General features: G+C 42.7%; 2 protein-coding genes across 5 annotated transcripts in view; one reads left to right on the plus strand and one right to left on the minus strand.

Moving 5' to 3' along the window:
* Positions 1-14,305, minus strand: CHMP5 (charged multivesicular body protein 5). Its single transcript, XM_055302606.1, has 8 exons — positions 14,141-14,305; positions 13,307-13,411; positions 11,669-11,715; positions 9,872-9,965; positions 9,672-9,743; positions 5,483-5,591; positions 3,205-3,317; positions 1-1,003 (listed from the first exon to the last, which is right to left on the minus strand). Exons 1-8 carry the CDS (start codon positions 14,207-14,209, stop codon positions 953-955), a joined length of 660 nt encoding a protein of 219 aa, XP_055158581.1. The 5' UTR covers positions 14,210-14,305; the 3' UTR covers positions 1-952.
* Positions 14,306-14,842: 537 nt separating this feature from the next.
* BAG1 (BAG cochaperone 1) overlaps positions 14,843-23,675 on the plus strand; it is a 45,431-nt gene continuing 36,598 nt past the window's right edge. For all 4 annotated transcript variants that reach the window (XM_055302173.1, XM_055302169.1, XM_055302172.1 and 1 more), the window contains exons 1-7: positions 14,843-15,022; positions 16,317-16,445; positions 19,061-19,143; positions 21,106-21,219; positions 21,871-21,978; positions 22,995-23,057; positions 23,562-23,652. In XM_055302173.1, coding sequence (XP_055158148.1) covers positions 14,986-15,022; positions 16,317-16,445; positions 19,061-19,143; positions 21,106-21,219; positions 21,871-21,978; positions 22,995-23,057; positions 23,562-23,651 — 624 coding nt within the window. In that variant the 5' untranslated portion in view covers positions 14,843-14,985 and the 3' untranslated portion in view covers position 23,652. The remainder of the gene's footprint in view (positions 15,023-16,316; positions 16,446-19,060; positions 19,144-21,105; positions 21,220-21,870; positions 21,979-22,994; positions 23,058-23,561; positions 23,653-23,675) is intronic.

Below are 23,675 nucleotides of genomic sequence, written 5' to 3' on the forward strand. Positions count from 1 at the left end.
TTGTGTTCAAACCTGTATTATTTAAGAGTCAACTATACTCATTACCTCAATTATTCCTTGCAAAAGCCTGTAAGATAAGCATGATTGTACTAATAAGGAAACAGAAGTTTAGCAAAGTGAGTATGCTGCTTAGTTATTAGATGGTAGACCAGGGCCCAGGCCTGGATTGTTCTTTGTTCTTTCCTCTGATGCTAGCAGTTATATTTCATTTCTGCAGTAAAGTTTTGAGGCAAATCAACATTAAACTTATATTGTTTTTTCTGTACCAGAAGTTTTAGGCTGAAGTGATATTATTAAAATTATATCCTTTTGAAAAATATTTATTGAGTATAAATAAATGTCCTATACATTAAATATCAAGAAATAGTCATTATTGATTACAAGTCAGGCTGTAATACTGAGGGAACCACAGAATCAAAATATCCACTCATGATACAGTAGTGATAAATTCCATTCCAATATCAGACATAGTAATGATTTACTCACAAGACACAATAAAACCCATCAAAAAAGGCTATCACTTTAACCAACCTATAATACCACAATAGAAAATGGTTTTGAATCATAGTATGAACAGTCCCAATAATCTCATCTTTTTCTTACCAATGTCAGGTCAATATGAGACTGTGGAATTACACTATTTTAGAATTGAAAGATCCAATTTCCTTGGTTTTATTTCAAATTATTATTAATAAATGAAAACAAGTCATAAATAGCCACTGACACTTTTAAGTAAGTTAGTCTTTCATAAGAGAAAGGAAATAAAAATTTAGTATGAAGAAAGCATCCCCCAAACAATGAATCTCTTAACGGAAAAAAATAAAAGAGCAATGTAATTAAACTTTCCTTTGGAGAAAGGAAAGAAACCTAACTCTGTTATGGTAAATTTGGAAAGATAAATATTTCCCACATAATGTGTTTATTTTACACGATGTACTTGAATGATGCAAGTCTATGAAGCAGGGATCTGTGGCAATCCGAATTCATCCACCAGGACTCCATCCTGTGAAAAGAAAGCAAAGTTCAGTACCACTGGTTTTCAATTGATAACATAAATGATTATAAATATTTAGTAGTCAAAACTCATTTCTGAGTGTTTAACCAATGAACACCAAACTCTCCCTGACTTGAGAAAGCATTTTCATGAAAGGTAAAGGGGGAAGTGATAAACCAAGAAAAGACTGGAAAAGCTCAAAACGGGTGGGGTGGCTGTCTGTAGGGTAGAGGAAGAGAAATAGTTTAAGAGTAAAACCTATGAAGGGGAAGGGCAAGGGGAAGGTCTGGCAGGAAAGGCTAAGGAGTTCGTCCTTGTCTCCAGATTCATTTTCACTCTGATTCCTAAAATGAACCACTACCTTTTGTAGCTTCCCAATCCTTAAAAAAGCAGTGCCCTAGGATAGACAGTTACTTCTATATCATACTTTACTACAAACTTATGGGCAGTGAGACCACTATTAATTAAGAAGTCACACCTCAATGGCACGGTTAACTCAGGAATCTGTGATCTTCTTAAAGCAGAAAAGAGAAGATAGAAACACAGATGCTACAGGGTATTTAAAAAGGTGAGTTGTGGTAGGTAGCATTAATAAAAATTATTTCAGGTATGCTGAGAAAAAGCAACCTATGTGCCTGGAACCTTGACATGGTCAGAGGCAGGGATGGGGTGAGGTGGAATGAGCAGTTGAGTCCAGTTACCCTGGACTCATGGAGTAAGAGGGGTAAAGTGGAGGAAGATGCACATTTGGAGAAATTAGCTACTCCCCACCTTTTACTCCTCACATTTCATAGGTGGGAAAAACTGGCAAGCTTCAGAGAGAAAACAAGAATATCTAACTTGCTCCAAGTTGGGTGACCTGGGTGGCTCCGTTGGTTGAGCATCTGACTCTTGGTTTTGACGCAGGTCATGAGACTAAGCCCTGAATCAAGCTCTGCACGGAGGGGGAAGTCTGCTTGAGGAATCCCTGCTTCTGCAACACCCATCCCCAACTCTTTCTTTTTAAAAGAAATATATTTTTTTAATTGGCTCTAAGTCATACAGGAATAAAGGCAGAGCAGAGACTGGCTCTTACTCAAGGATTCTGCGCATTCAGTGTACATGTTGGGAGATAAGGGAAACACAGGATAAACGGCAATAGAAAAAAAATGACATATCAGGAACTAAGATGGAGTGGACAGAATTTCATAAGTAACAGAATTTTATCTGTTTCTAATAATGACAACCATGCAGCTTTGGACAGGGCTTTCAGTTCAGAAAGTCTCTCTTTGGGATCCGGGTGGCGCAGCAGTTTGGCGCCTGCCTTTGGCCCAGGGCGTGATTCTGGAGACCCGGGATCGAGTCCCACGTCGGGCTCCCGGTGCATGGAGCCTGCTTCTCCCTCTGCCTGTGTCTCTGCCTTTCTCTCTCTCTCTCTCTGTGACTATCATAAATAAATAAAAATTAAAAAAAAAGTCTCTCTTTTACATATGTTTAAAAAATTTAAACTCAATTAATTAACATATCACGTACTATTATTTTCAGAGGTCAAGGTCAGTGATTCATCAGCCTTATATAATACCCAATGCTCATTACATTACATTGCCTTACAAAGTCCTTTTACATACAAGATCTAACATAGTCTATACAACTATGTGAGATACTTATAATCATCTGCATTTTAGAGATGTAAGGAACAGAAAAGTTCAAAACCGTTAAGTGATTTGCCAAGGTCTCAAAGACAGTTAGTGGCAGGGCTGAGACTTAAACCTAGGTGTCCTGATTCTTTACCTTGTTAAATGAGAATCTTCCTACACTAAGTTTTATACTTAAATTATTAATCTTTATATAAAAAATCCACACTACATTTAAGCAATGAGTATGAAAGATAAAACTTTCTGTCATGCTGCTGCCTGGCATGGTTCATGCATGTGTTAGTGATACTTTTCCAGGAAATGCTGTCTAAAATCTCTAAGTGGAACCCAGTGCAAAACTTGCAAGGGTAATTATGTATATTTTACAAATTGTTAATGCACAAAAACACTCCTGGGCATCAGTGACACTAATGGGCATGATCTGTCCACAGTCCAATGCAAAGGGTCTCCAAATAATGACTGAGACAGTCTTTCCTTGTTCTAACTTAAGACTACCTTGTAGATTCCCAAATTGGTGATCCGGCATAAAACCTTTACCATTTGGCATAGCTTACAGAAAGAAAAAAAAGCTTTCACCTTATTCTTTGTGTCAGTGGGAACGCCTTCTGGAATTGCAGGTGCAGATGCTGCTTCATCCAAGTAAGAACTGTCTTCGTCAGCCAGAAGTTCATCACCCAGTGCATCCAACTCTGAGATTGAAATAGTCAGCATTTCACTACAATTGGGGCACCAGGGTGGCTCAGCAGTTGAGCGTCCGCCTTTGGTTCAGGTCATGATCCTGGAGTCCCACATCAGGCTCCCGCATGGAGCCTGCTTCTCTCTCTGCCTGTGTCTGTGCCTCTCTCTCTCTCTGTGTGTCTCTTATGAATGAATAAATAAAGCCTTTAAAAAAGGGATCCCTGGGTGGCGCAGCGGTTTAGCGCCTGCCTTTGGCCCAGGGCGTGATCCTGGTCGAGACCCGGGATCAAATCCCGGTGCATGGAGCTCCCGGTGCATGGAGCCTGCTTCTCCCTCTGCCTATGTCTCTGCCTCTCTCTCTCTCTCTCTGTGACTATCATAAATAAATAAAAATTAAAAAAAAAAAACTTAAAAAAAATAAGTCTATGGTAAAGTGGGCTGGAAGTGACCAAGAAGAATGACAGGTAGAGATTTATCAGGGGAAATTCAGGATGGGAAACAAATTAATGGGAATAAAATATAAGGTTCTAGGCAAAAACAGAATGGGGAGAGAGAAGGAACAGGGGTGGGGAGGAAGAGATGGAGTGAGAGAGAGAGGAGGAGAAGAAGGGAAGAAGAAGAGGAGGGAGGGAAGAGGAGGAGAACAACTGAGACAAAGGAATCATGTGACAAATCCAGTGTGAGGTGGTTCTGTCATCTACCTAGTTACTCACGCTAGACATTGATAGACATCCTTGACCTCCCCTCTTCCATATCCACTTCTCTTTTTCTACTACTACTACCACTTTTGTCTCAGCCACTATTTTTTTTAAAGATTTTTATGTATTTTTAAAATTCCAGTATAATTAATTGTTATATTAGTTTCGGGTATACAATACAGTGATTCAACAATTCCATACATTATTCAGTGCTCATTACAGACCAGTGTACTATTAATCCCCTTCACTTATTTATTTATTTCTCCCATCCTCTACCCACCTCTCCTCTAGCCAGTTTGTTCTCTATAGTTAAGAGTCTGATTTAAAAAAAAAGAGTCTGATTTTTTGTTTCTCTCTTTTTTTGTTTGTTTCTTAAATTTTACATATAAGTGAAATCATATGTTTTTGTCTTTCTCTGTCGGACTTATTTCACTTAGGATTATAACCTCTAGATCCAACCATGTTGGACTCCATGTTGTTGCAAATGGCAAGATTTCATTCTTTTTTATGGCTAAGTAATATTCCACTGTGTATATCTATACCTTCTTTATCATTTCATCTATGGATAGATACTTGGGCTGCTTCCATATTTTGGCTATTAAAAACAAAGCTGCAATAAACATAGGAGCATATGTATTTTTTCCTAAGGCCATTCAACAACTCCTCCCATTTTTTTTTTCCTGCTAAGCTCTACTCATCCTTCAGGATCCATGCCTGTCCCTACTCCCAACTAGGTTAAATTCTCTAGCCATGTGCTCCATAGTACCCCATACTTCTCCTTCCCAATAGTTTGTGCTCTTGTAATTGATTGCTTGAAACAAGCAGTTTTTTTCTCTGGCTAGAGAAACTTCATGAATGCAGGGACCATATTAGCTTTCTTTAATGTTGAACCCCCAGCACCTAACACAGTACATATGGTAGATATACACTAAGTATTTGCCAGTGACTGTTTCTTGATCTGCTTTGCTGTTCTGAGGGAGAAGACTCCAAAAACAGGGAGAACAAAATCCAAAGGAAAATGGCATGGAAGGATCCCTGGGTGGCGCAGCGGTTTGGCGCCTGCCTTTGGCCCAGGGCGCGATCCTGGAGACCCGGGATCGGATCCCACGTCGGGCTCCCGGTGCATGGAGCCTGCTTCTCCCTCTGCCTGTGTCTCTGCCTCTCTCTCTCTCTCTGTGTGGCTATCATAAATAAATAAAAATTAAAAAAAAGAAAAAGAAAATGGCATGGAAGGGTAGTATTTAGATACCAAGTACTAGGTGAGCAGACACCTTTGCCCCGACTTCCCTCTGTAGCTTGACTTTCCCTGAGTCAGTGGAGTATGCAAATCTGACATGCCTGCCTCACAAGCTCTTTGCCCAGAAGCTGTACCATAAACTAACTCTCACAGAACCCAAGCATTTGGGAGAAGGTCCCAAGAAGTTACTTCTTTCAGACTCTAAACCTTTTTTTCCCTAATTCCTTTTCCCACAACATACCTGCTTCTAGGTCATCTTCATCTAATTCTGGAGTGCCATAACTACGGCTCAGCGCTTCTTGGATTTCATTGGCATCTTCCATCATATCTTCTAGTTGGTCTTGTAAGTCCTTATAGAAATATACATGACAGCTTTCATTCATTTCTTACTATTTTTCCTCTAACTACCCCCCACTCTACTTTCTCCTCTGAATCTCAGAAACAGGAATATTTAAAAAGGTAATGTATGTAAAATGCTAAGTACATACCAGTTCTCAACAACTATTGGTTTCCTTCCCTTACCATAACTTGTCCTCACCTAGTGACTCTTTTTAGCCAGCCACTGAGCAGATGCTCCTTAAAAGGACAGGTTTGAATAACTCCTGAAAACCCCTTCCAATTAAAAATATGAGAGAGCTTAATGAATTATTTAGAAATCACAAAATTGAAGATTCCTCCCAACAATAACTATGAATGCCAATGACCCACATAATCCTCCTTTTTGGCAGTAAAATGTAAATTCAAAAATAAAGAAGAATTAAATTGGGGTGCCTGGCTAGTTCAGTCAGAAGAGCATGCAAGTCTTGATATTGGGGTCGTGGGTTTGAGCCCCACGCTAGGTGTAGAGATCACTACAAAAAATATACATAAACTTAAAAAAAAAAGATTAGGGACGCCTGGGTGGCTCAGTGGTTGAGCATATGCTTTTGGCTCAGGGTGTGATCCCAGGGTTCTGGGATCTCCCTGCAGGCAGCCTGCTTCTCCCTTTCTCCCTCTGCCTATGTTTCTGCCTCTTTCTCTGTGTCTCTCATGAGTAAATAAATGAAATCTTTAAAAAAAAAAAAGAGAGAGAATTAAATTGGTGATCTTGCATTTGAATTTAAAGTGCTTCATGGAAATCTAAAATCGTATGCAAGAACAGATGCCCATCAGCAATTTGTCATTACAGAACGTTTACCTAAAACAATGAATCCAGCAGCATGTACACTACCAACATCTTTCTAGTTTATGGAGAAAAGCAAGTAATAGGGACAAGCAAATTAATCTTAAGTCAGCCAAAGACTGACTACACTGTGTAGGGGAAAAAAAGGACAGTAGTGGAAACAACTGAGTGGTACAAAAAGTTGTACTAGGCCCACCCTGGATGGAGAAACAGAAATGGAATTGGGATAGGCTTGATACCCAAAACCAGGCTAGTGAAAATAATTGACTGAGAGCATAAGTCATCTGTGAATGATCTGTGATTAACTGGAAGACTACAAGGCCAGAAATAATGTAAAACCAATCTGAGAAGTGCTACAGCATAATATAGAACAGCTAATATAATGGTTAGGAGCACAGACTCTGGAATCAGACATATGCAAGCTCTAATTTTGCCTTACTTAGTGAGAAATAAAGTCTCTAAGCCATAATTTTCTAATCTGTAAAATGAGATTGTTAATAGCCATACCTTAGAAGGTTTTCTAAGGCTTTATTGTAATATTTGTAAAACACTAAGCACTTAACACTACATATTTTCCATTGTGTTAAGGATATGCAGAGTATCAACGTGCTCTTCACAGATTGAAATTTCCACAGAAAGGGAACAGATTAGTGGTGGTAATACAGAAAGTCCAAACTGGCACCATTTATCCTTCATAAATTTTATTTTTATGTTTTTTTAAGATTTTATTATTTATTCATGAGAGACACAGAGAGAAAGAGAGACAGACAGAGAGAGAAGGAGAAGCAGGCTCCATGCAGGAAGCCCGATGTGGGACTCGATCCTGAGACTCCAGGATCACGCCCTGAGTCAAAGGAAGACACTCAACAGCTGAGCCATCCAAGCGTCCCTATACTTCAGAATTTTTAGAGCAATGGAAAACATTTGAGAACTCCTCTTGGCCTGCAAGTTGGAGGTCTGTTTTTCCATTTAAAAGTGAAGATGAGGGGGATCCCTGGGTGGCGCAGCGGTTTAGTGCCTGCCTTTGGCCCAGGGCGCGATCCTGGAGACCCGGGATCAAGTCCCACGTCGGGCTCCCGGTGCATGGAGCCTGCTTCTCCCTCTGCCTATGTCTCTGCCTCTCTATGTATCTCATGAATAAATAAAATCTTTAAAAAAAAAAAAAAAGTGAAGATGAGGGATCCCTGGGTGGCACAGCGGTTTAGCGCCTGCCTTTGGCCCAGGGCACGATCCTGAGGATCCGGGATCGAATCCCATGTCGGGCTTCCGGTGCATGGAGCCTGCTTCTCCCTCTGCCTGTGTCTCTGCCTCTCTCTCTCTGTGTGTGACTATCATAAATAAATAAAAATTAAAAAAAAAATAAAAGTGAAGATGATAGAAAGTAAAACGAAAAACACTTTAAAAAAAGAAAACACTGGGATGCCTGGGTGGATCAGCAAACTGAATGAAAATTCAGTTTCATTATATTACCAAATAATATTGTACAAATAAGACAAATATACACAGAACATTTTCTCAGTAAATGTCCTAGAAGATGTCACTGAGCTGAACTCCGTGTAAGCAAAGACTGGTGGAAGTTTAGAAAGACAGCCACAGAAATATCAGAAAGGGAGACAGAACATAAAGACTTCTAACTCTGGGAAATGAACTAGGGGTGGTGGAGGGGGAGGAGGGCGGGGGGTGGGGGTGAATGGGTGACGGGCACTGAGGGGGACACTTGACGGGATGAGCACTGGGTGTTATTCTGTATGTTGGTAAATCGAACACCAATAAAAATTAATTTATTTAAAAAAAAAAAGAATCCAAGAAACTCTGAAAAAAAAAAAAAAAGAAAAAAAGAAAGACAGCCACAGGGCAGCCCCGGTGGTGCAGCGGTTTAGCACCACCTGCAGCCCAGGGCATGATCCTGGAGACCCTGGATCGAGTCCCACGTCAGGCTCTCTGCATGGAGCCTGCTTCTCCCTCTGCCTGTGTCTCTGCCTCTCTCTTTCTCTCTGCATCTCTATGAATAAATAAATAAAATCTTAAAAAAAAGAAAAAGAAAGACAGCCACAGGCAGTCCAAGGAGGGGTGCTTGAAAAAAACTAAGACGGGAGGAATGCCTTCACTTGTACTAAAGATCCACACTCTCAGAGGATACTTCAGAAGGAGTAAAATGCGAGGAAGACAGTTAAGTACTCAACCAACAAATACTGCTTGAATTAGGCAGAACTGCTTTAGCAACTTTTCTTGTTCATTTGTTTATCAACCATCAAAAACTTTCTGAGCACCAGTTATGGCCAGGCACTGTTTAAGGTATGGGATATAACAGTGAACAAGTGGATGGGGGGATTGGGTAACTGGGTGATGAGCATTGAGGAGAGGGCACTTGATAGGATGAGCACTGGGTGTTATACTAGATGTTGGCAAATTGAATTTAAAAAATGTAGGGATGCCTGGGTGGCTCAGTGGTTGAGCATCTGACTTCGGCTCAGGACATGATCTTGGAGTTCCAGGATCAAGTCCCACATTGGGATCCTGCATGGAGCATGCTACCCCTCCCTCTGCCTATGTCTCTGCCTCTCTGTGTCTCTCATGAAATAAAGAAACTCTTAAAAAAAAATCTAAAGAGAATTACTAGAAAAGGGAACCAGCTCTACTCTAGGAACTGTGTTAAACATCTGACATATATATACTCATTTAACACTTGTGACAATCCTAGGAGATGGGTAGCAACATCACTACTTTACAATTGAGGAAAGAGACTCAAAATCATTAAGTGAGTTAGAAGTCTCTAATAGGAAACTGGCTGCTTATTTACTGAGTGTCTAGTATATGCCAGGTATCACGTGCATAGATCCACAAGCTCATTTATTTCATCCTCACAATAACTGGGTAGGGCATTAGGATCCTTGTGTTAGGGATGCCTGTGTGGCTCAGTGGTTAAGAGTCTGCATTCAGCTCAGGTCATGATCAGGGTCCTGGGATTGAGTCCCACATCAGGCTCCCCAGAGGGAGCCTGCCTCTCCCTCTGCCTGTGTCTCTGCCTCTTTCTCTCTCTCTCTGTCTCTTATGAAGAAATAAATAAAATCTTAAAAAAAAAAAAAAGAAGGATCTTGCATTAACAAGAAGACAGAGACATCTGGTACCCTTTCCCAAAGTCACCCGGTTAGTAAACGGCAAGCCCAAGATTCAATCCATCATCTGTGTTCTTTCCATCATGTACACATTCACTTGGATTCTTTCTAAAACTAGTGTACATACTTGCAGAAACTAGTATATATCTCACCTCAATCTGGTCAATTTTCACTTGTTTATATGCTTTCTTCATTTCCTTTACTCCCAGTTTCATAGCATCAACCTAAAAAAAGGTAAGAGAGAGCACAATGTCTTAAAAGGCCGTGTTGGTGAAATTGTCTTTTAAATACTATGGGAAAAGAACAAAAGAGTAAAATAATAAAATCATGGGAAAGGGTGCTATGGAAATACCGTGGTCTTGGTGTCCTTCAATGACTGGATGGTGTAATTGGCTTGTTCCATGTTAAATGACTGTTGGGCAAGATTGTCCCGCTGCTGCTCATACCTTTTTAGAATCAATTAAGAATGGTAAATGTGAGTCAGATAGAAATCCTCAGGAAGAAAGTATCTCTAACACTAAATAGGAATTTTCTTTAAAAAAAAACTTTAAAAAATTAAATATACAGAAAAACTGGCAAAAACAATTTAATCACTCTAGCACAAATATCATTTGATGTACCCTTCCAATACTTTGTCTTTGTATCTTAGTTATGAGACTATTTTCCACTTAATATTATAGCCTTTGCTGTTTTCTACATTACTACATACCCATAATATGTCTTTATGATGTTTCAAATGACTTCTATGATAAATTCCCAGAAGTAGAATTATTGGGGCAAAGGGTAAGACGATTTTTAAGGCTCTTCATACATAAAACTAAACTGTTTTTCCAGTAGACTGAACTTCTTGAGGATAGGTATTATTTTTTACTAATCTTGTATCCATAATTAGGTAATTCATCTGGCCTGATGTAATATCTGGTGCTCAAAATGTTTTTTTAAAATAAAGTTCTATATCAAAGATATAGAGGTAGTATTATACTACCTCAAAGACTTATGTCATTATGGTCTTTACACAATATTTGGCAACCATCTAACTGAAAATTGGTCAATTCATGGTACAGGCAAATGGTGGTGAAATTATCATCACCTCAATAAAAAATATAAAGTTTCCAAAGAATGTATAAAAGGAGAGAAATACTTATGATATAATGTAAAGTGGAAAAGGACAACCCATATATACATAATATAATTTGTCTTCTAAAAAGCTATATGCATAGATTCCGTGCATGTGCATGCAGAGATAAGAAACTGTAAGAAATCAGCATTCTAAAAATGGATATTTCTGGTAGTAGGAATCCAGATAAATGATTTCTTCTGTTCATGTTTATGTATTTTCCAAGCATCTATGATGAATATGCATTCCTTTTGATAAAAAAAAGTTACTTAAAAACTGCAGTGCTATCTACTAAGAAGGAATAGTTTTACCATGCTCTCATCACTTTAAGGCATTATAATTTCTTCTTCCAATTTTGTCTAATTTAAAAGGAGGAAGGTGGTGTCTGATAAAAAAGGATTTAAAAAATAAAAATAGAAATATCAACAACCTTTCCGATTCCTTATAAGCTGCTTACATCTGACCCCTGCAACTCTGCAGAAGATCTCATCATCTGAACAGCCCACAAGAGTAAGCACCAAAGATGCTATTTGGCTTCTGCTCAAACACTGAGACAGTCACTGAAAATAAATTAAGGACACTTAAATCTATTCTGGTGGGAGAAACCAAGTATTCAGGATTCTCAATTTTACAGACAAACAGAAATGCATACTCTAATTAAATAAATATGAGATAACCCTATAGAACTGAGCAGCCCAATACAGAAGCCACTAGCCACATACGGCTACTTAAATTGTTAAAATTAACACTTCCTCAGTCACACTAGCCACATTTGGCTAATAGTATAGATGTACTGAATGGTACAGATACAGAACATCTTTATCATAACAAAAAGTTCTGTTTAGATGGATAGTGCTGCAACAGATAGTGCTAAACATGCAGGGAGAGAAAAACCCACCTCACCAGATATGTAAATGAAATTTGCAATTAAACAAGAATGCTTATAAAATAGTATGAAAAACTGAAGAATAAAAGACCATTTCCCTTTTAGTTAAACCTGCTGGAAGAAAGGAGGTTACACTTATAACTTACATCCGCTTTTGCTTTAAAACCCTCAAGGCTTTCTGTTTGACCATATTCTGGGGGAGAAAAACAGATTTTAATGAAAAGAAGTAGAAAACACACACATAGTAAAAGAAATCTCCCATATCCTCAGACTTACATATCTACTTATTCTCTTCTTCAAAGTTGTAGACATAGTGGCTCCTGGCCTCTTCTTCACCTCCTAAGCATAATCTTTTTTTTTTTTTAAGATTTTATTTATTTATTCATGAGAGATGGGGGGGGGTTGTACACAGACAGAGGGAGAAGCAGGCCCCATGCAGGGAGCCCGACGAGGGACCCCATCCCGGGTCTCCAGGATCATGCCCTGGGCTGAAGGCGATGTTAAACCACTGAGCCACCCGGGCTGCCCCCTAAACATAGTCTTTAGGCCTCAGCTCATCTCTTTCTTTGCATCCCACATCTCAGGGTACTAAACTGCATTCCCCTTTCCTAGTACATATTCTTTCCATGGCAACCCCCAATAGTGCCTATTTGTATATCCAGTTGCCTCAGGGAGATTCCCAACTTGGACATCCTCTCAAAGCCAACTTGGCTATCCAATAAAACTCAACGTGTCCAAACTCCTCAATCTGCTCTTATTAATAAATATTATTAACAATGGTCCCACTAATCTCACACTTCTCTAGGTTAGGAATCTTTAGATCAACCTTACATTTCCTCTCTGTCTCTTCATGCAGTCATTTCATTACTGATTTTCAGAACTAATTTGCAAAGTGATTACTTTCCTATCATTTTCATGATTGTCACTATGGTTTAGGCTTTCATGTCAAGTTCAGATGAGCTTTCCTGCCTCTGGTCACTCTTCATTCCATGCTATCCAACTACGATGGCTGAGAAGAGCCTTTTGTCACCTCCCTTTCTATACTGTTCCATAAATCATTGTATTTTGTCTTCTCCAATGAAGTTCCGGGAAAAGCAGGTATTATCTCACAGATCATAATATCTAACATTTATTATTTATGAACGTTTCTATGTGCCAGACACAGCGCTATGTAGGTCATATGAATTACCTCATTTAATCTTTACACTAAAAGTAGATGTTATGCCCATTTTACAGACAGGGGAAACTGAGGTTCAGTGACGCTAGGTAACTTAGCTCAAGTATTGAATGAGTTAGAGTCAGAGAAAAAAGTAGTTCTATAGCCACAGTCCATGAACTTAAATATAGTAATCTATATTTCTACCTAATAGAAGACGAAAATAAGATATTAAGACTTTATGACACCCATGTCTAGTAGATAGTGATGGTGTTACTAATAGAACCCTGGTCTCCAGATGACTAGTTTAGCAATTTTCCCAGCATGCCATTCCTTAACCAGTCTATTATACCCACCTAACCTGACCAGTCTGGCACTCACTGTTCTGAGATTGCCACCTTCTCAGCAGAATACATTAATTCCCATGGACATGCTTCTGGACGAGTGGTCAGCATGTTCTCTCCACCAGACTTAATGTCAGCCTTCCTCTCGTATCAAGCTGAAAACCCTCTTCCCTGAAGGATACACCCTCACATGTTTTCTGCTTACCAGACTACCACTGGGCCCTACTTCCATAGGTGCTCAAACTTGGCTTTTGCAGCACCTTCTGCAGCTGCCGCCTACTTACCTTGGCTGGACCCTCTCTCATCTTCTTGATCTGGTCCTTATACTTCACGAGCTCAGCATCCAGTCGAGAAATCTTCTTGTCAATGGATTCTGCCCTGCTGTCCACCTTAAGGAAATAGTGGTAGTTATGACAATACACTTCCATGGGAAGGGGCAGGGGAGGAAAGAAGGGTGGAAAAGTGGTTCCCAACTGGGGGAGATTCCTAAAACACTGGGGGGCTTTTACAAACTATACTCCACCCTTCCGATTCTCATGTTCTAGGGATCCTTTCAAGTGTGCTTGAGCAGAAAAGAACTTGGGGGATCAATGGGCTGAGCTGATAGTCCCCTACAATCAGAGACTAGTCAGGCTGTGGGCTCAACCAGGAGGTGTGTGAGAAGTGGGCTTTGTAAATCTAATGCTATTCGCTTAGAGACAGGGTGGTAGCTTAATGTTGAGGAGCCAGGGTTCTGAATTTCCTGTTACTGAGATCCAGGATGGGAGTACGGATACGTTGACCTAGGAAATCAAGTTGAGGATCCTGATGTGGGAGAGAGATGGAGGATAAAAGAGGGGGGAAGGATGCGGGCCTACGGCTGGTTGGGGTAGAAAGAAAGAGCGAGTAAGAAAAGAAAGAGCAGCAGGCCTCAGAAGGGGTTGGGTGCAAGTAGGGTTAGGGGTCCCTGGTTTGTGGCGTCAGGAATGACCTGGGTAACAGGCACGAAGGTGAGGTGGAGAGGGCCGAGGTGTCCGGGACCGGGAACGGAATGGAGGAGTAGGAGCCAGAACCGAGGGTGGGCGGGGTCGGGAGTGTCAAGAGTCCCAGAACCTAGTTATGTGGCGTCAAGTGCCCACCGTGCCAATGCAGTCAGTCAGGCTGGGCGGCGGAGCCTTGGGTTTCGCTTTTCCGAAGAATCGGTTCATCTTGGGCGGCCACGAAGAAAACCCAAACACTGGAGCAAAACTAGAAACGGAAGCAGAGTCACCTCCGCCCTCGCCTTGACTTCCGGCCCCCGCATGCGCAGGCGCAAAGTGCCTATTGGAGTTTCCCGACTCTTTTTCCGGGTTTTCAGGGCGGCCTTCCGGGGAAGGAGAGCTTCGGGAGGTCGGAGGTGGCAGGCAGTCACCAGGGGCGTGGCCTCGGGGAGGGGGCGCGGGGCGTGGCTCCAGATAAGCGGGGCGGGGCCTCGGTTGAGTGGGTGGGGCCGGGCGGCTTTGGCGGAATGCCCCGGGGCGGGAGCGGGGCCTGGTCTGAGGGGCGGAGCCTGGCCTGAGGGGCGGGGCGGGGCGGGGCGGGGCGGGGCGGGGAGGTAGCCGGGCGGGGTGGCAAGGCGCGGAACTCAGCTCCCACCGCTGGGTGGTCAACAAGCGCGGGTCTGGCGGAGCGCGGTGGCGCGCGGAGACCGCGAGGCGACCGGGAGCGGCTGGGTCCCCGGCGGCGCGCCCCTCGGCCGGGCCGGGAGCCGCGCCAGTCGGTGCTCCCGGCCGAGCGCGGTCCGCCTCCCTCTCAGCGATCGTCCGCCCGGGGTGCGGCCCGCGGGCATGCGGGATCCACCAGGGGCGCCGCCGCCGGCGCTCGCAGGTCGCGGGTGAAGAAAGTGCGGCCTCGCTCGGCCCGGAGCGAAGAGGTGACCCGAAGTGAAGAGGTGGCCCAAAGTGAAGAGGTGACCCAGGGCCAGGAGGTGGCCCAGAGCGAGGAAATGGCGGCAGCCGGGCTCAGCGTGACCGTCACCCACAGTGAGCTCGGACGGCCGGGCGGGCACGGCGGGCACGGCGGGCACGGCGGGCACGGGACCCGACTGCCGAAGTCCGGCGGCGGCCCTGCGGTTGGCCACGTGTCCTCCGGAAGCGGGTGTTCCTGTGTTGGTCCTGGCGTCCGGAGGCGCGGGGTCTTGTGTGTGTCTGGCACCGTTGTGCGTGCTTGTCGTGGTTGTATGTGTTAGTGTGTGCCTGCGCCGTTTTTGTGAGTCTTGACATCAGGGTTGTGTTTGGCCGTGTCGTGTATGACTGCAGTCGGTGTGTCTGGACACCTGTGTGTATGCTGAGGCTAAACTCGACTGTTGTTTGAGTGGCCTGTGGCTCCAAGCATTCGCTCTGGGCACCCTTTGGGTCTGTCAACTGTTGGAGCTGACATCGATTTAAACGAAGTCACTTCACTCCAGAGCTCCTCAGGACTAGGGGAGACCCCAGGGCCTCAGAATCTGAAGACCAGTATCCTAGATCCTTCAGTGTTGAGTGACCGTAGGATGTCTCCTTTATAAACTTACGGTTTCTTCCCTGGGAAGTTGGTAGCACCTACTCCACTAACTTCATGTGGCTCTTGTGCAGGCTTAAGGCTTGGCATCTGCACTGGGCATGGGCTATTTTCTTACTGTCCATATACCTGGAAAATAATTGAGCTAATAAGTTTTCTTCTGTTTGAGTTTACTCATTCGTTGTCTATTTACTGAGCACCAACTGTGTAGGTGCCCAGGTGTGCCCACTGGGACAGACTTGTAGGAAAAATAATCCCTTACTCCTGACAGCGAAGGAGATAAGAACATTACAGTACAGAGTAGAGGGCAGTTAGGCCACAGGAAGCAGATGACTTGTGATGAAAAGCATGGCCTTGGGAGTCAGATAGATCTGAAGTCAAGTTCAGACTCCTCAGTTGGGTCTCCATAGGCAGGTCTTAACTGGACTGAACTTAGTTTGCTTATCTGTGAAATGGGGATTAATATAGGTAGTACCTACTTGATGGGGTTGTTCTGATGATTAAATTAGATGATGTTTGAAATGAGTTGTCAGTCCTTTATGCACGTGAAGTGCTTAAAATGCTAGCTGATAATCACTAAATTGTTACTATTACACAGGAAACAAAAATCCTTGAGCAGGTCACCAAAGCTGGGCAAATGGCAGGGGAGAGGCTGTTTGGAGTAGGTGGCAAATGAACGGGGCCTTGAAGGCTGGATAAATAAATATAATAAAGTGTCAGCCTGTATTGGTTTATGTGAAAGAATTTTCTTCATCGAACACTCTTCTCTCTCCCCAGGCAATGAGAAGCACGATCTTCATGTTACCCCGCAACAGGGCTGTAGTGAGCCAATTGTCCAAGACCTGGCCCAGGTTGTTGAAGAGGCCACAGGGGTCCCACTGCCTTTTCAGAAACTTATATTTAAAGGTAGGCATTTCTTTTCTAGCTTTGAGTCCTTATGGCTAAAGGGCCTATTTAAAACTGCTTAACCTCACCTAATAGTAACTCTTAGTTTTTAAACTGGGATAATTCTTTTTTTTTTAAATAAATTTATTTTTTATTGGTGTTCAATTTGCCAACATACAGAATAACACCCAGTGCTCATCCCATCAAGTGCCCACCTCAGTGCCCGCCACCCAGTCACCCCCACCCACTGCCCACCTCCCCTTCTACCACCCCTAGTTCGTTTCCCAGAGTTAGGAGTCTTTCATGTTCTGTTTCCCTTTCTGATATTTCCCACTTATTTTTTCTCCTTTCCCCTTTATTCCCTTTCACTATTTTTTTATATTCCCCAAATGAATGAGACCATATAATGTTTGTTCTCCGATTGACTTATTTCACTCAGCATAATACCCTCCAGTTCCGTCCACATCGAAGCAAATGGTGGGTATTTGTCGTTTCTAATGGCTGAGTAATATTCCATTGTATACATAAACCACATCTTCTTTATCCATTCATCTTTTGATGGACACCGAGGCTCCTTCCACAGTTTGGCTATTGTAGACATTGCTGCTATAAACATCGGGGTGCAGGTGTCCTGGCGTTTCATTGCAATAATTCTTTTTTTTTTTTTTAAGATTTTATTTATTCATGAGAGATACAGAGAGAGAGAGAGGCAGAGACACAGGCAGAGGGAGAAGTAGGCTCCGTGCAGGGAGCCCGATAGGGGACTCAATCCCAGGTCTCCAGGTTCACGCCCTGAGCTCAAGCCAGCGCTAAACCGCTGAGCCACCCAGGGATCCCCCTAAACTGGGATAATTCTTATTTGCTTGTTTATTCATCTGTTCCTTCAACACATTTTATTTTTTTACTTATTAAAAAAAATTTTTTTTTAAGATTTTATTTATTTATTTATGAGAGACAGACACAGAGAGAGAGGCAAAGACAGGCAGAAGGAGAAGCAAGCCCCTCGCAGGGAGCTGGATGTGGGACTCGATCCTGGGACTCCAGGATCATGCCCTGAGCTGAAGGCAGGTGCCAAACCGCTGAGCCACCCAGGGATCCCCTTCAACACATTTTATTGAGGATCTTCTATATACTGACACCTTCAAACATTTTGTTAGGTATTAGAGTTGAAGTCCCATGAGGATGGCAGAAATCTTACCATTTTTCTGAAAGCACATGGGTAATTCTCCCTGGCTAAGTTAGACCCTCTTCCCAACATATGTGCATATGGCACTCTCTACCACTTCTGTATGACTTGTATTGAAATTACTATTAAGTGTTTTCATAGTCGCTGAGCATCTCATTTCTCTGTTAGAATAACTAACTCCCTGAGGGAAGATATTGCTGTGTCCAATGCTCAGCACAGTGCTGAACAAACTTACCAGGGATCTGGATGTGGCAGGCCCAGTAGATGTTGCTGATTTCTACCGGGACCCACCTCCCTTCTATCCCCATTCTTTCTTCCCATTCCCAAGGGAACTTATTATTGTGTATCTCATAGGGCCACATTTATCCCATTTGGTGCCCGTCATAATGAATTTAGCAATGGGAAGCATTTTTATTTATACTTTATAGTGTAACTTCTTGTTTTATTTTTTGTTTTCTTGTTTTTTTTTTTTAATTTACTTGAGGGACATCTGTGTGGCTCAGTGGTTGGGCGTCTGCCTTCGGCCCAGGGCATGATCCCAGAGTTCCGGGATTGAGTCCTGCATCGGGCTCCCTGCAAGGAGCCTGCTTTTCCCTCTGCCTATGTCTCTGCCTTTTCTCTGTGTCTCTCATGAATAAATAAATAAAATCTTAAAAAAAAATTATTTGAGAGAGAGAGCAGGAACAGGGGGAGGGGCAGAGGGAGAAGCAGACTTCCCCGCTGGGCAGGAAGCCCAATGCGGGGCTCTATCCTGGGACCCCAGGATCATGACCTGAGCTGAAGGCAGATGCTTAACCAACTGGGCCACCCAGGCACCCCATCCTTGTGTTTTCTTTTTAAAAACATTCTATTATGGAATTATAAAAGGCAATAGAAATCCATGTTTCAAAATGAAGGAAAGCACAAAGAAGAAAATGTTCTCCCAGATAAAACCCCTCATTACATTTCAGCATATTTCTATCCATTTGTACAGGCATCCTGAAGCATAGGTTTTTATTTGTGTGTGTGTGTGTGCGCTTAGTTCACAAAACAGATTAGTTGATTATACAGTTTTTATTACCTTTTTCTTACAAAACTGAGCCATCATTTATTGTGGCATTGCAGTTTCCTGAAAAAAATTTGCTTTAATGCCTACAAAGTCTTCCGTTGTAGTGATATATAGTTAATTAGCCCCTTGTTTCTAAATGTTTGTCTCTAGTTTCTCACTGTTAATGATTAAGGTTGCATTGAAGATTATTTTATAACACTTACTATGTAGGCATATGTCCAGTTATTTGTTTAGAATAAAATCTGAAGTGAAATTCCTGGACCAAGGCACCTTTGGGAAAGATTACACCAATTTATCCCCTTCTCATCTAGTGAACACACTTGTCTATTTGCTGTAACCTTGCTGAAGTCTATTTTCAGTGTTGTATAATTTATTACCATTTGGCATAACTTTTCTTTTCAGGAAAATCTCTGAAGGAAATGGAGAAGCCATTGTCAGCCCTTGGAATACAAAATGGTTGTCGAGTCATGTTAATTGGGAAGAAGGTAAATTGCTTTCTCTATCAAAATACTCCAGAATCAAAGGATTAAGGTCTTTTATACATATTCCTTCCTATTTGGAAGGCCAAATTGGGGACCCAGAATCTGCATTAGTGAAATAGCTATCTCAAAACAGTTGTAGTTCTCTTTATTTGATGGGGTTACAGGTTTGTTATTCTCATGGTCTCTGGCTCCTGTTGACTATGGCTTTTGCTCTGGGAATTATGAATAGTTATGCTGCTTCAATAACGTAGTTCTTGTGTTGGTAGTGGATCTCAATCTGTCAAAATGTGCCTGAGTGAGGCCTTACTCACTTGGAGGGGATTTGCAAGAGAAACTTTTATTAAAATAAGCCTATAGATTTTTAAAGATTTTATTTATTTATTCATGAGAGGCACAGAGAGAGAGACAGAGACCCAGGCAGAGAGAGAAGCAGGCTCTCCGCAGGGAGCCTGATGCGGGACTCAATCCCCAGGTCCCAGGATCACGCCCTGAGCCAAAGGCAGACGCTCAACCACTGAGCCAGGTGTCCCTGAGCTTACAGATTTTTAAAATAAGTTCTCTGCAAATTTCATGAGTCTCTCTCCCTTTAAACACCTTTTCCACTAAAATCTTCCACAAGAAAAAGCCCTCTTTGGCTAGAAAGAAAGGTTCAGACTAAATTGAGGTAGGAAAAGAGCCAGTTGGTGAGGACAGTAGTCCCTGGGGTGATGAGAGAGGGCTCAGGCCAGCCAGGCATTGTGACGCAGTGGAATTGTTGGTCATAGGAAGTTTCCTTATTTTGAGTGAGGTGGCTAATTCAGAGTGGATAGAGGGCAGAGATTAGCAAAGTGGAGGCAAAGAATATCTAGTCCAGCCACAGAACAGTCAGGAGTCTGGCACTCAGGATTTGGCCACGAAGAAGAATGTGAACAATTTGGAACAAGCAGGAAACTTGCTGGCCCTGACTACCAATTGTTGAGACAAGAGAAGGGGAAATAGTCTAGATTTCTTGCTCAAGGGTCAGGGTGAATAGTTCTGGGTAATGGGCAGAATTTAACGGTTGAGTTTAAAGAAATAATAGGACCCTAATTAGAACTGCCCTGGGGTATGTGAGGCCAAGTCCAATTTCAAGTCTCCATCCAACTCTTTTGGTCTATGTGACTTAGGTTACTTTACATTAAACCTCAGTTTCATCTAAAACACTGCCTTCTGGGCAGCCCAGGTGGCTCAGCGGTTTAGCGCCGACTTCAGCCCAAGGCGTGATCCTTGAGACCCAGGATCGAGTCCCACATCAGGCTCCCTGCATGGAGCCTGCGTCTCCCTCTGCCTGTGTCTCTGCATTCCTCTCTCTCTCTCTCTCTCTGTCTCTTATGAATGAATAAATAAAATCTTAAAAATAAATAAAATAAAATAAAATAAAATAAAATAAAATAAAACCCTGCCTTCCTCCCTGGGTTGTGGTAAGGCTTAAAACAATAGTACAGACAAAGGTTTAGCATAGTAGAGGGACTGCTCAACAAAAGTAATCATCCTTGTCCTCGTCCTCATTAAATGGGAGCCCTCAGTTGGTGGGTAGCACTTAGGAATTCAGTCAAGGGAATGGCAGAATTGCACCTGTCTCACCAGGTGGACTCCTCACGGGTGTCCACTGTCCTTTGTTTCCCTTGGAGGCTTCAGTCTGGAGTCAGCTGCTGATCAGCCCCAGGCTCGGGTTGAATCTGGCACTTGACTTGGCTCCATTCTCTCAACCCAAGCTGTCTGGGTCCCTGCAGAATGTTTACTTAGTATTTCTCTCTCTAGTCTAGCATCTTTGTGGGTAGAAAACATTCATGGGTAACCCTCTAGCTTTCCAAGAAGCAGCAGAATCAAAGCTATTTTTTTCCAGGTGAGTGGTTTTAGCCCAATTGTCATTAGGTTTTTTTCTTCCCAGTCAGAAGCTACTATTTTTGGTGATTATTGACTTCATTTTATTCTTAAACATTTTAGAACAGTCCAGAGGAAGAGATTGAACTAAAGAAACTGAAAGATTTGGAGAAGTCTGTGGAGAAGATAGCTAACCAACTGGAAGGGTTGAACAAAGAGCTTACTGGAATTCAACAGGTCACTCTTTTTGGGGAGATACAAATGTGTGGTTAGGGCAGGCTCTCTAGTCTGGATTCCCTGGGTCTAGATCCTGGCTTTACCCTCTATCACTGTGGGCAAGTTTCCTTGTCTCAAGTTCCCTATCTATAAAAGGGGAAAATGATAGTACCTCTCCTTAGGATTGGTGTGAGGATTAAATGATGCAGTTTGAGAGGTACCTGGCTGACTCAGTTGGTAGAGCACACAACTCTTGATCTCAGGGTTGTGGGTTTAAGCCCCACATTGGGCATAGAGCTTGCTTTAAAAAAAATTTTTTTTTAATGATGTAGTTTAAGTCTGACACATACTAAGTGCTTTTATAAGTGTTATTGTGTATATTTTTTTTAAAGATTTTATTTATTTATTCATGAGAGACGCAGAGAGAGAGAGAGGCAGAGACACAGGCAGAGGGAGAAGCAGACTCCATGCAGGGAGCCCGATGTGGGACTCGATCCCGGGTCTCTAGGATCATGCCCTGGGCTGAAGGCAGCGCTAAACCGCTGAGCCACCCGGGCAGCCCTTATAAGTGTGATTGTCATTGCTATTTTCAAACCACTTCATCAGTGCCTTGGCATGAAGTTTTCTGTCAGCCTCAAGGAACCCTTGCAAGAATGCATTATTCCTGTACAGGGTTTTCTGGCCAAGGATTTGCAAGCTGAAGCTCTCTGCAAACTTGATAGGAGAGTAAAAGCCACAATCGAGCAATTTATGAAGATCTTGGAAGAGATTGACACACTGGTAAGTAAATATTCAGCTGAGAAGAACTAGTTTCCTTTGACTCTTTTTTTTTTAAGATTTTATTTATTTATTCATGAGAGACACACACAGAGAGAGAGAGAGAGAGAGAGAGGCAGAGACACAGGCAGAGGGAGAAGCAGGCTCCATGCAGGGAACCCGATGTGGGACCCGATCCCAGGTCTCCAGGATCACACCCTGGGCCAAAGGCAGTGCTAAGCCGCTGAGCCACCTGGGCTGCCCTCCTTTGACTCTTTTTCAGTGAGTTTCACTCTTTCAGTAAAGCACTCTTACTGTCTGAGGATATTGAGCACCTGCTGTGTGCGAGACACTGCTCAGTCCTTGGTAGATACACAGAAAGACAAGATAGTTCCTGATTTTTAAGCAGTCACATCCACCAACGTAGGGCTTTTGTCATTTTTATATTTCCTAAAAGCATCTAATCCTCACAAAGTTGGAACCCAAAAGGACTGTGATTTTATCGCCAGAGAAACAGAAAGCTTCATGATACTCATATGACTGGTGATTCCATTGGGTTGATTATCTGTAAAGAATTCAGCCAGACTCAGTCTCTTGTGAGACTATTGGGAATCATCAACTCCATGATCCCTTTTACAGAAAGATGGTAATGATATTTCCAGCTAGATGCCTCATTTTTGAGGGTGAATTACTCTGCATAGGATTCTTGGGGAGTGAGGGAGGTTGTAAAGAAGAAGCACAGTGAGCTCATGGCATGGCCAGGACATAGTATCTGTACACAGAAAGGAGAGAAAGGACAAAGTCCATGGTACAGATCAGTTTCCATGGCCCAGACACTGAGAGCAAAGGGAGCTTTTATAGGGGTGAGAGCCATGGGAAGGGCCATGTGGAATACAGATCAAGGGAGGAAATCATTCCTGAAATTGCAAGTCTCGTTCATGTTGGTGACTTATGATGCATTTGGTGTACTGTGGGTATTTCATCATGTTGTTATGTCATTCTTACTGAGATTATTTATGTGTCAATTTATTCTTCCACAGATTCTGCCGGAAAATTTCAAAGACAGTAGACTGAAAAGGAAGGGTTTGGTGAAAAGGGTTCAGGTGAGCTGTGTGATCAAGCATTCAAAGTTTAATATGTGTGTTTATCTGTTCAGAGTAGGGTAGGGCAAAAGTGTGATGTGTGGTATGGACATTTTTTGGTGGTTATTTCATGAGCCCAGAATCTAAGAGAAGAGCTCCTTTCATGTCCCTGTAATTGTATTTGAATTTTAAATTAATTGGGGAGGAAGATTGTTGGAGAGCAGTTATAGCTGCCATATGATACAATTTCAGGAGGCACTATTCATGTTCCCTGAAATTGTGCAGTACAGTGGCAAGGCTTCCTGTCCTCACCACCCCTCTGGAGGATTGTTGTCAGAAACCCTGCTCCTACACTGGCCTCTGCCTCCCTCCCCTTATCTGGGAGCCCAGGCTGGCTCCATTCCTCTATAGCCTGTTTTAAATCCTTCACCCAGGGGTTCCCCATAATGGCTGAGCAAGAGCTTTGTATGGGCCGGGAATGGCTAGTCCTGGATGGTCCCTCACTGCCCTGCATTCATGTTTTAGGCATTCCTGGCTGAGTGTGACACGGTGGAGCAGAACATCTGCCAGGAGACAGAGCGGCTGCAGTCCACAAACTTGGCTCTGGCTGAGTGAGGTGAGGTGGAGAGAGGCTGGGCC

Source organism: Nyctereutes procyonoides, unplaced genomic scaffold (genome assembly GCF_905146905.1).
Source record: "Nyctereutes procyonoides isolate TBG_1078 unplaced genomic scaffold, NYPRO_anot_genome, whole genome shotgun sequence".
NCBI classification, from domain to species: domain Eukaryota; kingdom Metazoa; phylum Chordata; class Mammalia; order Carnivora; family Canidae; genus Nyctereutes; species Nyctereutes procyonoides.

What these genes read in the sequence shown, in the direction of transcription:
- CHMP5 (XM_055302606.1), bottom strand. Translation starts at nt 14,209, where the DNA reads ATGAACCGATTCTTCGGAAAAGCGAAACCCAAGGCTCCGCCGCCCAGC. An exon ending in TGACTGACTGCATTGGCACG is followed by an intron (nt 13,412 to 14,140) that starts GTGGGCACTTGA and finishes TATTTCCTTAAG; the next exon opens with GTGGACAGCAGGGCAGAATC. An exon ending in TGAAGGACACCAAGACCACG is followed by an intron (nt 9,744 to 9,871) that starts GTATTTCCATAG and finishes ACCTTTTTTTAG; the next exon opens with GTTGATGCTATGAAACTGGG.